The 16,718-nt window shown below is 42.8% G+C and overlaps 2 protein-coding genes across 4 annotated transcripts; one reads left to right on the top strand and one right to left on the bottom strand.

Moving 5' to 3' along the window:
• Window positions 1-2,311: 2,311 nt before the first annotated feature.
• Window positions 2,312-11,108, bottom strand: ppat (phosphoribosyl pyrophosphate amidotransferase). Its single transcript, XM_080506716.1, has 11 exons — window positions 10,861-11,108; window positions 6,293-6,359; window positions 5,845-6,051; window positions 5,123-5,235; window positions 4,877-5,022; window positions 4,498-4,573; window positions 4,258-4,409; window positions 4,034-4,161; window positions 3,715-3,936; window positions 3,030-3,150; window positions 2,312-2,920 (listed from the first exon to the last, which is right to left on the bottom strand). Exons 1-11 carry the CDS (start codon window positions 10,986-10,988, stop codon window positions 2,751-2,753), a joined length of 1,530 nt encoding a protein of 509 aa, XP_080362842.1. The 5' UTR covers window positions 10,989-11,108; the 3' UTR covers window positions 2,312-2,750.
• On the top strand, window positions 6,868-15,600 carry paics (phosphoribosylaminoimidazole carboxylase, phosphoribosylaminoimidazole succinocarboxamide synthetase). 3 transcript variants are annotated; one of them, XM_080506713.1, is made up of 15 exons: window positions 6,868-7,233; window positions 7,421-7,912; window positions 7,987-8,046; window positions 8,128-8,733; window positions 9,116-9,202; window positions 9,474-9,631; window positions 11,653-11,692; window positions 11,785-11,982; window positions 13,128-13,306; window positions 13,397-13,576; window positions 13,659-13,772; window positions 13,876-13,959; window positions 14,421-14,601; window positions 14,690-14,848; window positions 14,946-15,600. In XM_080506713.1, the coding sequence occupies exons 1-15, from the start codon at window positions 6,879-6,881 to the stop codon at window positions 15,110-15,112; spliced, it is 3,060 nt and encodes a 1,019-aa protein (XP_080362839.1). In that variant the 5' UTR covers window positions 6,868-6,878; the 3' UTR covers window positions 15,113-15,600. The 3 variants fall into 3 exon arrangements, with proteins under 3 accessions (XP_080362839.1, XP_080362841.1, XP_080362840.1); XM_080506715.1 differs by having other exon boundaries at window positions 6,868-7,176; window positions 14,946-15,599; XM_080506714.1 differs by having other exon boundaries at window positions 9,131-9,202; window positions 14,946-15,599.
• The last annotated feature ends 1,118 nt before the right edge of the window (window positions 15,601-16,718 follow it).

Raw genomic sequence — 16,718 nt, 5'->3', positions numbered from 1 at the left:
GTTACTTTGCAACCCTCTGATTTCCAGATCTGTGCTGCTGGTATGCCAAACCTCTGTACCTGATTTTAAGTTTGGCAACTTCATTCAAACATCCACAGTCACATATCTAATGGAATCTGTATGAAACTATTTGATGGAGAGGGAAAAGCACATCCGTAGAAAAATCTGGCTTTGGTTATAGTCAGCTGGGATTGGCACCAGCAAGCTAATAGTTGGATATTACTGTCTGAAATGACTGTACAATGAATGAAACTGCAAAATGAGGAATATTTCAAGGAACTTACTTATTTTTTTAGAGTAAAAACAACAAAACATGACCAACTTTGTGAAAATGTTGGAAAAAGCAAATCATTATTTTTTTTTTACATTAACAAATATAGCAGGTCTCAGTAAACATGACTTTTTATACAGTCTAATGCCCTTACAGTGGATATGTTGTATCCTGGATCACTATTGACCTCGTAGAATTGTATTCTTTTGGTGTTGATACACAAACAAACAAACAGATGGACAAACAGAAAAACAAACATACATATACAACATATATGAACAAATACTAGACTGGTGTTGATCTATAAAAAAAGATGTGCAGTCATTTTAAAGATAAATGTCGAATTCTCATTTCTATGATTTATTCTAATTGTATTAATTAAAAAAGAAATCCTATCCTGCTATGTTGTTTATGTCTGTTGGCTGCATTTTTTGCACTACCTACTCGATGTGCCGTTTAATAGGCCCCCAATGGAAATCTTTTGAACTGAAGTGAATTGAAATATTGCTTCTGAATAATACTCAATAAGCAAGTATTCGATAAACACGTTTTCTATGATATGGCGCCATCTAACGTTGCTATGCTGCAACTGACTGGAGTGCTTTGCATCGACAACCTTGCGCAACCTTGTTTCTTCAGCGTTTGTAGTCTCTATTTAATTACAGTGGTTTATCAGCATAAGTATCATGTTTGGTTGTTACTCCTGTTTTCCCAAGTGTACCAACACAGCAAATAATATGAAGACTCCAAGTTGGGGGAACTGCAATACTTCTACTTCTTACCAGTACTTGGTACCACATATCCTGTAAAAAGGAGGAGGTAAGAATCAGTTGCTTCAACTAATAATAACTTTTTTTTCAAAACACACTACACATACCTAAATGAAGCTTTAGAATTGGTTGGATTCATTGCTGGCATTGGCAGTATTTGCAAATATTTCGTCAACCTTCTGGTGATCAGGCCTCGCAGTTGATGGAAGTGACAAAGCTTTGCAAAGCTTTATTCTGCTGTTCTTTTCTCCATTCACAACTGCATGAACCCATCAAAAGAGAAGCTAACAAACTGGAATAAAAGGTTCAATTCATCATCGATAGATCTTATGGAGGTTGTCATCTTTGATGAAATTAAAACAAATGCTGTTGTCCATTTCTGAAAGTGCCAATCCAGCAATCTACAGCAGTTTATCGGCCTTTTACACATTTCATAAACTCCAAATGTTAATCAGTGAGTTTTGTTATTTGTAGCTTTAAATGTCCTTCACAGTTTTGCAGCTGGACCATTATTGCAACATTTATCAGGTGGTGTGACGCCTCAGATCCCAGCTGATTAGTTCTAATAAATTTAAATAATTAAATGTAGAACAAAGACCTTTAACCTGCTGTGCCATGAAATGCTGCAATAGTCTTAAAATCGTTGTAAAGTGGACTCTCTTTCACAAAACAGGCAAAACACAGCTTTTGGGATCCATTAATAAAAAAGTACCGAAAGAAGCCGGCTGGAGGTTTTTAATTATCCAAAATTTTTAGTCTTTCTACCATAAGTTTTTATCCAAAGCTCTGCCACAACTGGACCAGTTACAATTATTTTACCGGAGCTTATTTTATAACAATAGCTCGTCTAAAATCTGTTGTGTAATGACAAATAGACTGTGACTAGAGAGCTGGGGCTGAGCATGTCCCCTGTCTTTCCTTTCATAGAGGCTCATTGTTCAGCTGATGAAGCGTTGCCCTCAACTGGCTTGGAGCGGCAGCACCACTCACCTCAGCCACCCCCGCCTCCCATCACTCCCATGCCCCCACAACAAGGAATTCAAGAGACTTTCCAACAAGTTTGTTTGCCAAAAGAAATCGAGTTGTTCTCACTCCCTCCCTAAACACTCAGAGGAAAGCGGAGAACTCTATTTCTCGGTCCATTGCATCGATTAACTTTCTTTTCTCTGAAAAAAATGTTACAACACATCACTTTAGGTGAAAATGTAGCTTCTGAAGTTGAAAACCAAACCATTGAAGACGCATTTTCTTTTTGTAGTTTTTCCACTTTATTAGATATTTTCATTCTTTCTTTTCAGGGAATGTTTCAGCGTTAAGAAAAACAATTGGAAAGTCAAACAAATGCAAATCCCCATAGTGGCTATTTTCACATGAATAAAACAAACTGAGGACTTTTCCGTTTTTGGTCACTCGTCTTGTGCGTTTTTTCTCTCTTGACATGGCAGTCTAATGCTCCTGTTTCTGTTTGAAATACATGAGAAAACATTAAAAAAAAACACCTACACTTTCATGTCACACAGTACACGTCATCATCAGTGCCGCAGAGGTAAGGAAACATAATTTTTTCAGTATATTGCTAGAAGCTTGGAGCAGGACAACAACTGTGTGCCGTACTTTTGCACCATCTGTTTGTGTCCTTGGGGACAGTATCAACATTGGATTGTCCTATCAAGGTCTGGGAGTTGAACATTCAGTTCTCCAGCTGGATGTTACCACTCCAGCTCCACTGGGTATTTCCCAGTCAGGCAGGCAGTGCAGTGGCCCACTCTCTTGCTGGACTTATTGGAGTCGATCTTGTCCTTCTTCTGATGGGAGGCAACCCCCTCCTGGACGGCCGATACCAGGCCCTCCACAGACAGATATGAAACACTGGCGGCACCTGTGTATCAACATTAATTGGCGGTTCACCCTCTGACGTGCACTTGAGTTATGAAACTTTGCAGCAGTAGGTCAAGCTATCATATACTTGTTGTGCACTGATACTTTACCAATATAACCAGCGATGTCGTGGAACTCGGGCTTGTTGGCAATGAGCTCCTCCTTGGTTGGAATATTGATGCCCATGTAACAAGGAAACTTGATTGGAGGAGATGCCACCCTGATGTGGACCTGGTTGAGATTACAAAGGCAAATTTAACGTGGTGACTTTCAGCGCTTACTTTTAGTATCAAGCTAATGAACCAAAAAGTGACGACATCCCAAAAATGCATTTCAATTTGACGCTTCGGTAATCCATTCAGAGGCTTTACACCTTCTGATTTAAATAAATAAAGAAGTACATTATCTTGGAATAGGTCAACAGAATGCTTGTTCAATGATGTTATAACATTATGTAGGAACTCCACAGAGGAAGCATCTCAAAACCATTGAAATCAGTTCAAATGGTCTTGGTTTTATGTCTTGGAAAATAATTGGCCCTTCAGCCTAGTCAAGTGTACAGAGGGAACTGATGAAGCCATTTGGATATGATGCGATTGCTTTCAGTAATAGCAATACATTTCAGAAAAAGTGTAACGTGATGGTTCTCATAAAGGATAAAAACATAAAAAAAGAAACATTGAATAGATATTTTGCCTCATCATTTCAGTATCAGTGCTTATAGTCCTGCAGTCTAACCAAAACTACTGATGTTTTCCGTTTGGTTTCATTGTTTGAGGTTTTTAATTGACCAACCTCTGTTGCACCAGCTTCCTTCAGCAGTTTAATGATGGGGGAGATGGTGTTGCCTCTGACGATGGAGTCGTCTATCAGAACCACCCGTTTCCCTGCAAAGTTGTCCGTCAGGGCTCCGAACTTCTTGGCCACGCCGAGCTGCCTCAAGCGCGTGTTTGGCTGAATGAACGTTCTCCCCACGTAACGGTTCTTACATAGGACCTCTATGTACGGAAGACCAGACTGAAACAGAAGAAAACATGAGGTGGAAAAAAAAAGTCCCTTCACTTGCAGACTGGGATTGATTCATCACTTCGGAGCACGTGGGCCTGGCACAAACCTGCTGAGCATAGCCGAGTGCAGCAGGGGTCGCAGACTCTGGAACAGTGCTGACCACGTCGGCGTCTGTTGGAGCTTCGATGGCCAGCTGCCGACCGCAGCGCTGCCTCACGGTGTAGACCATCTGCCCTGCAGGACGACAATGTTTTAACGAGGCTGATCTGCAGCTGCACAGTAGCTAATATAGAAATTATTAAGAGTGTTGCATATTATAAATATTCATACCTTCGAAAATCGAATCTGGTCTGGCAAAATAGACGTATTCAAAAATGCAGAAGGCTGGGAGCTCTCCCTCGGGCCGTGGGACGACAGTCAGAGACTTCACTCCGTGCTTGGAGATCTGAACGATTTCTCCTGGCAAGACCTCTCTGTAATACCTGGGAATTAGAGAACAAGTGTAACCACCCAGCAGTGCACACTGCTGCTGCAAACACGGACGAAGCGCAAAACGTGATGAAGCCTCACTTGGCACCAATCGACTGGAAGCTGCATGACTCTGATGACACGACCCAGCCCTCCGTGTCCTCCTCCTTTCCATCACCTGCGGAGGGAACGAAACAATCAACCTAATTATCCACAGGAAACCATACCTGTAAATGAAATACTCTAAAATAGCTCAGATTTAATTCACAAAATAGGTCTTGTTAGGCTTTATATTACACTGTAAAACTGGCCTCCTTCATAAATTGCATTGAAATATTTATCAAGTCATTTTGAATTCTGATGTTAAAAATAAAAAAACAGATTAGTAAGATAAGGTTGAGGTCTTTTGTGGCCAAAAGCATCTGTTGCCAGCAGACATTTGTCATACAACTACCATGTGGAATAAACATATATTCGGTACCACTACTGTGCAGCTTGGAGATGGGAACGAGCCGTCCGAGGCAGAGGGGCCGATTTCCATACGGGTCACGCACCGCATAAACAACATCTTTGTACATGACCAGCAGAGAGTATGATGTTGGCGTCTCAGTCATGAGATTTTTAATTCTACAATGCAAAAAAGAAAAAAAAACATTTCAAAAAATTATGTGAAAAAGATGCTGTATGTTTATGAAACAAAAAAGCCAATATGTCAGGAGCTTCTGACCTGGCAACCCAGTCAGGCGAGTCCAGCTCCTCCATGGGCGGAGTCAGTGCCAGCAGCTGGGTGATGAGCTCGCTGTCCGAACTGGTGGAGAGGCCCACTCCATGGCGCATAACCTGCATAATGAGCAATGAACAACTCACTTTTACCACTGCGTATGAGCCTGTAGAACAGGCCACAACATAAATAGATTTATCAACATAATGGATGACAGCAAGAAAAAGGGCCATGGCTTTCATTGAATTGATTTATTATTAGAAAACTAATTATAATACGATCCAGACCTGCAAAGTAAAACCTGCAGCAAAACCAATTTGTTTTTAAATGTAGAGCCATTGAAGGCAAAGCTGTTGTACAGTCAAACATGAAATGGGTATTGATCTAATGAAGTCGCTGCTGACTACACGAGTTCAGCACTGACCTTTCAAATAGGCTTAACAAGTAATCGGTTACTTTTATGTAGGTTGGTACAATAGAATGAAGGCATCTTTTATCCAGCAACACACTTTAACTGAATTTGCCAAGTAGCAATACAGTGATAATCCCAGTAATAATTTTTATTTTATAAAATTTTTTTTAATGATATGGTTAAAAACTCATAATTTTGTTTGTTAAGACTGACTATACGCATGACGCTTGATAACAAGAGCTGAACAAAGAATGCTCAAGAAGGGGCCATTAAAATGTGCAACAAATCATCTGGATGAGCATTGGTCAATTCTCACCTTTTTCCGAAGGGCCTGGGCATTCACCAGCTCCCCGTTGTGTGCCACAGCGATCTTGCCATGCAGCGTGTCCACCACAAAGGGCTGGCAGTTCTGCAGCTCCGAGATCCCGGTGGTTGAATAACGTGTGTGACAAATACCAAGGTTACCATGGCGCAGTTTGAGGAGGGCCTCAGGCGGGAAAGCAGCGTTCACTAATCCCATACCCTAGAAAAATAAAATAAAATAAGGACTAAGTAACCAAAATGATTTAAAAAGTGGAAATGGGAGAAATGCAGCGGCCTTGATGTTCATGTTTAATATAATCCTGTGAGTCTGTGTGTGTGTGTGATTGTAGTAACTAGGATTAATTCATAGAGCAGCTTGTAAAACAGCTTAAACGTGCAACACCGGAATGAACAGTCCTGTATAATTACAGAAGGAGCTTCGAGTCACAATTTATTGTTACCTTGTGTGTTGCATATGTGGGGGGGTTCGCTCCATTACTTGTTGCAATCCCAGCACTTTCTTGACCTCTGCGGGGGAACAGATATTCACAGTACAAACTGAAACATATCAGAGTGAAGAGGCATTTTCAACATATTATTCTTGTTGGGTTTTTTTTTTTCATCTCTGCAGGACTAAACGTGAATTGACGTGTTCACGTCTTGGTGGTTTGCTTAGAGCCTTGGGGTGAGATTAAACTGGTTTGACGAGAAGGAGTCAGAAAAAGGAAAACAAAATAGCGAGCGCCTCTCTGCAGTGCAGCTCCCATTTATGGAGAGCCGCCTTGCTGCAGTTCCCAACACATCTACCAAGCTGCTTCTCAGATTACCGTTGGTCCCACCCCCTCGGCACACAGCTTAAGCCAGTGGTAAGGCTGCTTTTGAGCATGGAGGCGTTGCTTTCAGGCTTAGCCGCCTGGTTGCCCAGGGAACTGGGCAGTGGAGACACGCAGGGGAGGGGGGGTGGGGGGGGGAGAGAAAAAAAGCGTTTCCAGGTCAGCTCAAAATATGGAGAGAGGAGCAGAGAGACAAAGAGGAGGTGAAAGAAAGATGGAGGAGGACAAAGGCTTGGCGGAGAGGCAGTGGGGGGAGGCAGAGCAGATCGCTCTAGTGTCAGTGTGGGACGAGGTTGCGGCTCAGCACGTCGCAGAAGGTAGAGCCACATTCGAGTTGATTTCAGAGCGTCTGAGGCGGCTCAGCGTGCTGCGCAGCTGGAGGGAGTGTCAGGCCGAATGCAGGAGCCTGAGACTCCAGGACAGGAAGCCCGGCGCTGCTGCAGGCACTTCGACAGGCTACAACCAGGGAATGGACACCAAGCCGGTGAAGGGCTGGGAGGAAGATTTGGAAGGTGTGGGTACTGAAAGGGGAATCTACGATTCTTCACTCACTATCTCAATGCAGGAAGGTAAATGTAGGCTAAAACCCCAAAACTCACAATAGCAGATTACATTTTTATTTTTAATCAAAATTAATACAAAAAAAAAAGAGTTAGACTGATGGTGGCAAAAGTTTTAGTTTTTTTTAAATGAGCTTTCATTCTGCACAAAACTAATAATTTCCATTGTATGTTAAAATCTGAACTTTATATACAGATATCAAGACTAAACTACAACCACCCATTCTTTACAACTCAACTGTGGCGGAGGAGGGCGGCCGCCACTGGACGGACGACGAAATCCGGGCGCTACTGTGCGTCTGGGCGGACAAGAGCATTCGCGAGCGCCTGAAGAGCACCCTGCGCAACAAGTCCATCTTCCAAGAGATGGCGCGTCAGATGCAGAGAAACTACGGGGTGGTGCGCAACTGGAAGCAATGTCGTACCAAATACAAGAACTTGAAGTACGACTACAAGACTGCAAAGAGTGCGCAGGCTGTAGGGGGGAGTATTGCAGGGAACCCCGGGAAGTACATGAAGTTTTTTGATGAGGTGGAAGCCATACTGCTGGACCGGGAAATGGAAAACGGTGCAATGGAAATGCAGAAGAGGCTGTATAATGGAGAAGTTGGGAAGATGCCACCTCTCACGAGCCACACGGGGCCACCGGCGGCCTCAGAGAGCGAGGTTGTCATAGAAATTGATGATGGTACGTATTCAATTTGCAAACCCGTGTTCCAGTCTTGGTTTTCAGCTTTGACAAATGACTTCTTCGATCTTCAGATGAATACAGTGATGAAAACGGGGTCGAGGGAGACACGGAAGCAAAATGGAGAAGCACAGGTACACCAGGAGGAATCTGCTCACGCGCTTGTATAAGTTCACCAACAAAAGTAAACTCGTATTTGTCTCTATTCCATCCAGATGCCCATCTAGTGCACACGGACTCGTCCAGCTCCGACCAGTTCCACGTCGTCACCGTGTCGGACACGGGCAGAAACTGGAGCGACCAAGAAGTCCAAGCGTTGATTCAAGTCTGGTCCGATGAGCGCGTGTGCAGGCAACTCGAGAGCTCCACCAGAAAAAAGGACATCTTTGTCCAGATTTCCAACCGGTTGATGCAGCAGGGAATCGAGCGCGACTGGAAACAGTGTCACACCAAGTACAAAAACCTCAAGTACCTGTACCGCTCCCTGCAGAGGGGAAAGACCGACGAGGCCGACCCGAGACGCATCATGAAGTTCTACGATGAAGTGGATGCCATCATGAATCACATAGTTAACGGCTCACTGGACGAGACGGGAGCAGCCGACTCTCGACACGCAGGCAGGCCCGTAGAGATGGATTGTTGCGGGGAGAAAAGGGACCCTGTTGCCATCTTTTTGTCAAATACAGACACGGCGATGGTGGGGGCGCCGGACTACAGTACCGATTCCATTTCAATTCTAAGTCATAATATCACAACACAGACGGAAGAGGCCAAGACCTACAAGGCCAAGGGCCAGCATTTGGAAAACCACAGACTAATGGGTAAGCAAGCAACCAGCATGTATTCATGTCTCGTATTGAATATATTAATAAAAAGTATTGCACGCAAAGCATGCAGCTTCCATAAGAGCAGGAAATGCAAGATACAAAATGGTACATATATAAAATGGTCCCGTTTTAATTGAATTTTCCATTTATTCTTAGTCTTAGTGGATTTAATATTCTTGAAAAGGTAAAGAGGCAAATAAATCATTTCACAAGGGTTGAAATACACTCACAAAAATTAATCTGTGTTAGAGTCAGGCTGCAAAGCAGTTATAAAAATTATAGCTCTGTCAAATCCAACTTTCACCGGTTAAGCAAGTGCAATAATCATTCTGTCTGTTAATGTAAAGATTGTTGTTTATTACATAATATTATGTAGCATGTTCATTGGCAGGCACCCCTGAGACGAAGGATGGAAAAGACAACTCAGCAAATAGAGGAATGAAGAGGAAAGCTCCAGATCAAGGTCTGCAATCACGTCGCCTGTCACATGATGTGCACAATTGACTGAAGCCTTTGTAACCTCTCACTTCGTCCCATGATCGACACAGAGCCCCTTAATTGAATTATTGATAAGGAGAACGCTTGTAACTGCTAACAAATGCCAAAACCCATGATGGACTCTATCTTAAGAAAAGGGGCCTTTGTATGTCTAAAAGAAACCAAACAGTGTTTAAGGTGTTGATAAAGCAGAACGTAGTCCAGCAGGAGGTTTAACCTTTATGTTTGAATTTCAGATCCCAGCCTTCACACGTCATCCAAAAGACAAAACATGGGCCGCGACCTTGGCGGAAAACTGGAGACGCAGTGCAAAGAGGAGCAGGATCACGTTCCAATAATAAAGATCAACTCAGTCCGTTCAATGGCCTCGGCTAATTGTTCCCAAGAGAGACAGGTAATGTAATATCCTGTGTGACCCACTAACGTAAACTGCACACCACCAAAGTTCACTTAATGATGGCAAGTTTGCGTGTCAGCTTCAGTAGCTGGAGATTGAAATTAAGAGATTGAAGAAAAAAAAAAAAATTGCGTTTGCAACCCATTTTTTTCCCAACGGATTGTCATTGTTTTCTATTGTAACAAAAGTATTATGTTGCATAATACCACTATGTTTTGTACTATTTGAACTAAAGTATCATGCTAATAATAATAATATAAAACACAATAAACAAGAATATAGAGAATCTATGTTAAATGGTGGAGCAATATAGACAACACAGATTATTTATTTAAAAAAATTAAATTAAATCAGAACTCAACCGACAATGAAACTGATACGATAAATTATCTTTGCCTGAAATGTTTTATGACAGCAAAAGGCAGCGAGATACAATTTCAAGAGAATTTCTTATGACTAACATCCGGTGATAAATCGAATCACGTGACCACGAGAAAGATTGTCAGGTGAAAAAATTTGCAACAAAATCCTGTCTTTTGATCTGTAACTTTTTCATTAAAACGAGCCATTGCTCAGTCCTTGCCACTAAAAATCAGAAAACCTGGTACCGTAAACTTCTGCAGCAAGATGTGATGCATGTCTTTTTTGATAGATGATGTGGGGACATTTTCACATTTGAAAAAATTGTGTCTGAGAGACTGTTGCACAGCAAAACATGTTGATATAATTTCTAGAGAACAACAAATGGCAGCTCCTTAAGGATCTAAAGAGTCTAAAAAAAAAAGGTCGTCAAACTCTTTGAAGACTGAAATAAGTTACATTTCACACTATGAAATTTGCTCTGAAAATGATAGATGAATCAATTGATTTAATATGTACACATTGTTGTAATACCAGAATATAAAAAGAAAAAAAAAGGGAGTTGCAGAGGCTCGACCATCCCTGTTGAGACAAGCCACTTAATTTTCTCCGAGATCTGTCAGGGAAAACTGAGTTTCTTTAGCGGACTGGAGGATAAAGAGGGACAAAAAAGTTCAATGGCATGTTGTTGCTTTGTGAAGCTTTCCCAGCCGAGCTGTTTACCTCATTACACAAAACAAACAAGAGCTGATCCCAAAGCAACCTCACAAGTACTTTCTGGACGAAAAGCTTAACGTTTGCATTAATAACGTGCATATAAAGTTAAAAGAGTATAAAATAACTGTAGTAAATCAACACACACTCACCTGTGTTGTAAGGCCACCAGTCCCAGCGTTAAGACCTGCGCCACTTCCAGCTGAGTGGGCCAGTCCCCGGCTGCGACGCATCCGAAGACCCCGCACTCCTCCCCGATACCGGACTCCTCAAACTCCATGTCGCCGCCGTCAGTACCACCTCACTCGGTCCTCGGTTTCAACTTGACGCGCAGTTCCGTGCAGCAGCACACGCGGCGCGCGTTCACGCGGGCGAGCTCGCGACCATGTGGTTCAACCGTAGAACACGTGGCTCGTTAAAACAATACAACGGGCTATGTTGAAGTGGCACGCTATAATCACGAGTCCGGGGGAAAAGAAAAAAAAAGTTTTATAAGCAAATAAAGACTGTTTTATGTAACTATTAGCGTGAATCAATTAAACGCTTGATTTAATCAAGTGTGGTGATGGGAGATAAACACGTGCTGGTGACTGTCCTGGATCTGCTGCCCAGATCAGATCAGAACAGAACGAAAGTCTCCTTCCCCCCGCGAGAACTTTTAATATCACGAATTGATCTTCTCAAATAGAAAATGGAGGCACTTAAGGAGGAAAACTTCCCCAAAAGTTTCACGTCCTGTAAATATTTGAGGCGGACTCGCTTCCCGTCCACGTGGTGACCTATCCGGCGCTGTGATTTGTTGTTCGATTTCCTGATTGGACGCGATTGGCTGTCGGAGCTCGTAAGAAACGCGCCGCTTCCCTCCTCTGCCTCGCGCACACCTCCTCGCTGCACCCCGAGGTTCACGCACACGCTCAGCTCGTCTCGCTTGTTTCCTCCTCCAGGCTCCTCCAGAACAGACCCGAACCATGGCCTCCACTCCAGGTTAGTGCAGCACAAACTCATGCACGACCCCCCCCCCCCCCCTAAAAAAAACAAACACAAAAAAGTAAACTGCAAACTTTCTTTATTTCCAGAGTTGAATGTCGGCAAGAAGCTCAACGAGGGGAAAACCAAGCAGATCTTCGAGCTGGTGGACGAATCCGGTCTGGTTCTGGTCCAGTCCAAGGACCAGATCACCGCCGGGAACGCGGCGAGGAAGGATCAGATGGAGGGGAAGGCTGCGATCGCCAACAAGACGACGAGCTGCGTGTTCAGGCTGCTGCAGGAGTCCGGTGAGGACCGGGAGGTTGTGTCACATTCAGCCTCGGGAGGCTGTGTTCTGCAGCAGAATACTTTAGGGGCTACTGGTTAAAGTTTTATTAGTGCCCCGACACACATTTCTTACTTGCCAATAAGTTAAACCTACAGTTTTTTTGTTGTTGGTTTTTTTTTGTACTCTACGATATCAAAGGCGGTAAAGAGTTCCAATGGTCAGGAAGAAAACATCAACTTTGACCTGTTAATCATTTCACCTCATTTGAACCCAGGAATTTTATTGCATAAAAAAAACATCTCAGTTCTGCAGTGTCAACAACTAAAATTGTCTACTAGGAAATTGATGTTCTTTTAAACTGATCGCAACACGGCATTTTGCCAGACGTGGCCTGTTTTTTAAATTTTTTATCAAGGCTTCGGCAAAGAAATATGTTATATCTGCAACTAAGATATGGCCGAAATTGCATTGCTTCCTTCCATGCATATAACTTTTTAATACACACATGGACCTGTTGAATGAAGCCTAGTCTGACTCTTTAAAAGTGAAATGGAAGCACCAAGTTTGACCATTAATTCAGTTTAATCCAACTTTATTTATAGAGCACCAGATACAGCAGTCATTACTAGGTGCCTTTAACGGAGAGAAACCCAACAAATCTATCACAAGGCAAGAAAAGCAACTTTTTAATTCAAGGAGTACAGGATTTATTTCTCAAGAGTGAAGTGGTATCCCGCTTGCGTGTCTGACATGTATTTATTTCATTAAATGACTTCCCGCCTCACTTGAATCTACTCAGTTTAAACTACACATGATTCTGTGTGTGTGTGTGTGTGTGTGTGTGTGTGTGTGTGTGTGTGTGTGTGTGTGTGTGTGTCAGCAGACCTGCGGTAATGAGTGTCTTGTGACAAGAAATTATGCTTTTTTAATTCACCAAAACGTGACCACCAATCACATCTCATCCATTTATCTGTAATTTAATTAGGAGTTGAAACATTTCTTTTCTCCCTGGGAAGTCTTTTAACCACCGCCATTATAGAGCTGGATACCAAAGGGATCCTAAAGTTGTGGATTTGTTGCTTTGCTCTTTTCACACTTCAGTTTAGTGAAGAGTCATGGGTGTCGAGTCCACTGATTTTAAACATTTGTCTTCTTTTGTTACAGGAATAAAGACTGCATTCGTGAGACAGCACTCGGACACTGCGTTCGTCGCTACCCACTGCGAGATGATTCCCATTGAGTTTGTGTGTCGGAGGGTGGCAACCGGCTCCTTCCTCAAGAGGAATCCAGGGGTCAAGGAAGGCTACCGTTTCGCCCCCCTGAAGATGGAATTGTTCTTCAAAGTGAGTGTCAATAATGTCTTAAGATGTTTGTTTGTTTTTTTTTCTCTCAAGTCTGAGAACTGATTTAATTACCGGGCGTCTCTTTGTCAGGATGACGCCAACAACGATCCTCAGTGGTCGGAGGAGCAGCTGATGGAGGCCAAATTCTGCCTGGCTGGCCTCACCATTGGCCAGTGTGAGATTGACATCATGAATCGCAGCACTGTGGCCATCTTTGAGATCCTGGAAAAGGCCTGGGCCACACAGAACTGCACACTGGTGGATATGAAGGTAAGCAGTGGAACAGTCGCCCTCTGCTGGTTAACAGCCAATGTTGACCATTAAAAACGGCTTTATCCTTTTCCACTTGAAGATCGAGTTTGGCGTGAACGTAAAAACTCAAGAAATAGTGCTGGCCGACGTGATTGATAATGATTCATGGAGACTGTGGCCCGCTGGAGATCGGAGCCAGCAAAAAGACAAACAGGTAGGCATGCCTTGAGAATAAAAACAAATGCTTCAGACTATATATATACATTTTGTGTTTTTTTTACATTTCCCCCCTTCCCTAATACGTTTTTAATCTTTAGGTGTACCGAGACCTGAAAGAAGTTACCCCAGAAGCAATGCAGATGGTGAAGAGAAACTTTGAATGGGTCTCCGAGAGGGTGAAGGTACACTCAACCCATGGTTTTGAATCAACTTTGTTTGGTTTTTTGGCATTCGTGTGCATCGGGGTTTCCTGGTCACTTCACAGCTCAGTGACTGACCCCATTTTTTTATTTTTTTTTTTGGACTTGTGTAAACACAACTTTGTCCTCTTCTGGCTGCAGGTCCAATAAAATGTTAGTGACTCGCCACACCATGTTGTGGCGCAGAGTGATCTTGCATTGCTCGACTGTCTAAAGCGAGTTGGTTTTCTCCGTAAATAAATGTATTCCATAAGCACAACACTTTAATCTCTTAAGAGCTTTAATGAATGGTTTCCATATTAGATATTTTAATTTGAGTAAACTTTGCGTTTCCGTATGTAGTTTATATTTACCTAATCAACATATGTTTAAAGCATGTTGGAGTACAAATGGAAATGGACACACATATACACATTTTTTTTTTTTTTTTTTTTGCCCCCCAGCTGTTGCTGCAATCCGAGGCCAGTGGCAGGGTGGTGGTCCTGATGGGCTCCGTGTCAGACATGGCCCACTGTGAAAAGATCAGGAAGGCCTGCACCTCCTATGGGATCCCCTGCTTCCTGAGGGTCACCTCGGCACACAAGGGTCCAGATGAGACTCTTCGCATCAAAGCTCATTATGAAGGTATGGCTTCATCCTAACACTCTTGATTACATTTTTTAACACGAACTGAAGACATTGTTGTCATAACCTCTCGTGCGTTTTCCCACAGGAGACGGCGTTCCCACTGTGTTTGTGGCCGTCGCTGGCAGAAGCAATGGTCTTGGTCCAGTGATGTCTGGAAACACTGCGTATCCTGTCATCAACTGCCCTCCTCTCACTCCGGACTGGGGAGCGCAAGACGTGTGGTCCTCCCTCCGGATGCCAAGTGGTGAGCTGTGATATAAATGAATAATCCAGTTTGACTTTATTGGTGAGGCTAAACTAAGCTGGCTTTTAATTAATTATTTTCCTCTTCCTTCCTGCAGGTCTGGGTTGCTCCACAGTCCTCTCCCCTGATGCTGCTGCCCAGTTTGCAGCGCAGATCTTCGGGCTGACCAACCACCTGGTGTGGTGCAAACTGAGGGCCTCCATGCTAAACACATGGGTGTCACTCAAGCTGGCTGACAAAAAGTTAGAGGCCTGCACACTCTAAAGTGACTAGACCGCAGCATTCCCCATTCATCCATGTCGTGCTCTTGGTTAGTCTTCTAACATTAGAGCAACACTTACTCAAATCATTCCATTAAAACATTTAATGAAACCTTGATTGTATTCTTGCTGATTCATTTATTTTAAATTGGGTGTAGTTTTTAAATAAGTGTGGGAGGCCACTGCCATGACTGGTATATATGTGCAATGCTCTGTCTCTGTTTGTTGTTGAATTTGCAGATATAGAATGTATGGAGCTATTGTCACGAGAAGTCGGCATACCAATCTGTGACAGCATTATCTTAAATGGCTAAAGTCATATAATGTTTTAACGACTTGATTTCCCCCAGTTGATGATGCTGATATTTTCTCTATACAGGAACATGTAGCAGAGAAAATCTTGCTTTGGCTTTTATTACAGCCTAAATTCAGCTGAGGCAACTTTCTCCTCAGCCTGTGTTTTTATTATCGGCATGAATGCAGCTGATGACTCATTGGAAGACATTCAGTAAAAATCGAATCAATAAATTTAAAAACCAAAAAATTCATATCTCTTGTGGAAATTCACAACATTGCTCCTCATAAATATGGTAATTCATACATAATTCAGGGGCAACTTTTAAGATGCACTGGGCTTTTTCTAATTTAATTCTGTTGCTATCCTATACGTATGCTTCTAATGCTCATTCTACTAACAACAGTGGACTCTTCAGAGCCGCTTTAAGGGGAAAGAAAACCCTTTCAGTGACCTGCAAGAGTGGTTTGTGCTTGAGGTGGTTTAGCTGTAGTTCTATTTCTGTAATGAATATCTGCAGGATTTCTGCATGATTGTGTCCCACTGTTGCCTTATAATATTATTCCAGTCCAGTGCACTTCACCTCAGCCATTGTCAGTTAATTATGCACAGGGTTGGAGAGCGGCTGATCCCACTTCACAAGCCTTCACCTTCTGTTTGCCATCTCAGACGTGTTTCATGCATCTCTATCGTCCGCACAGTGGCAGGACTTATTATCAACCACACGAGGGAGCTTGGAGCCCATTTTGCCAATGCAAACGCTTAACCTTTCAATTCGTTCCAGTAGTTTGGAGCCAAGGGAATGAGTCAGAATATCATGGCACTATTTTACTTTATTCTTTTTTTTTTTTTTACTTCTATTATAGCACAGCTCTCCCTTTGATAAATGATGGGTATAATGACCTATGATGTGCAAAATCTTTGCTCACGTGTGGGTGGCAGTAGGAGGATGGAAGTGCTGAGGTTTTAGAGTGTGGTACAGATGAGTGCACGGAGGATGATATCTGATACTGAAAACCCTCTGCATTGTAATTTGGAATTGAATTCTGTCCTTTAAAAAAAAAAAAAATACTATTTGATGTACAAGAATCTGCCTTGCTGTCTCCCACTCGATATGCAGCAAAGAGAGATATAGCCACAGAGCTCGAACGGACTTCGTGAGTAAGTCTCAGTGACTCCAGGTTTCCCTGACAACAGTAACATGGCAACAATCACTCTATATACAATAATCTGCCTTTCCTCCACTGCTCCTTTTCTTACTGTCATGCTGAGCTCTGTATGTCCAGTATTCAGCTCTGTAATTCCCCAGTCTCTG

This window comes from Blennius ocellaris (genome assembly GCF_963422515.1).
Source record: "Blennius ocellaris genome assembly, chromosome: 12".
Classification (NCBI taxonomy): Eukaryota; Metazoa; Chordata; class Actinopteri; order Blenniiformes; family Blenniidae; genus Blennius; species Blennius ocellaris.
The sequence above is the reverse complement of the archived record's forward strand: the minus strand, read 5'-3'. Positions and strand labels throughout refer to the sequence as shown.

What these genes read in the sequence shown, in the direction of transcription:
- paics (XM_080506713.1), top strand. Translation starts at nt 6,879, where the DNA reads ATGGAGGAGGACAAAGGCTTGGCGGAGAGGCAGTGGGGGGAGGCAGAG. An exon ending in GGAAAACCACAGACTAATGG is followed by an intron (nt 8,734 to 9,115) that starts GTAAGCAAGCAA and finishes AATATTATGTAG; the next exon opens with CATGTTCATTGGCAGGCACC. An exon ending in GGGTCTCCGAGAGGGTGAAG is followed by an intron (nt 13,960 to 14,420) that starts GTACACTCAACC and finishes TTTGCCCCCCAG; the next exon opens with CTGTTGCTGCAATCCGAGGC.
- ppat (XM_080506716.1), bottom strand. Translation starts at nt 10,988, where the DNA reads ATGGAGTTTGAGGAGTCCGGTATCGGGGAGGAGTGCGGGGTCTTCGGA. An exon ending in CTGGTGGCCTTACAACACAG is followed by an intron (nt 6,360 to 10,860) that starts GTGAGTGTGTGT and finishes GTTCCCCCGCAG; the next exon opens with AGGTCAAGAAAGTGCTGGGA. An exon ending in TCGCCTGACTGGGTTGCCAG is followed by an intron (nt 5,023 to 5,122) that starts GTCAGAAGCTCC and finishes TTTGCATTGTAG; the next exon opens with AATTAAAAATCTCATGACTG.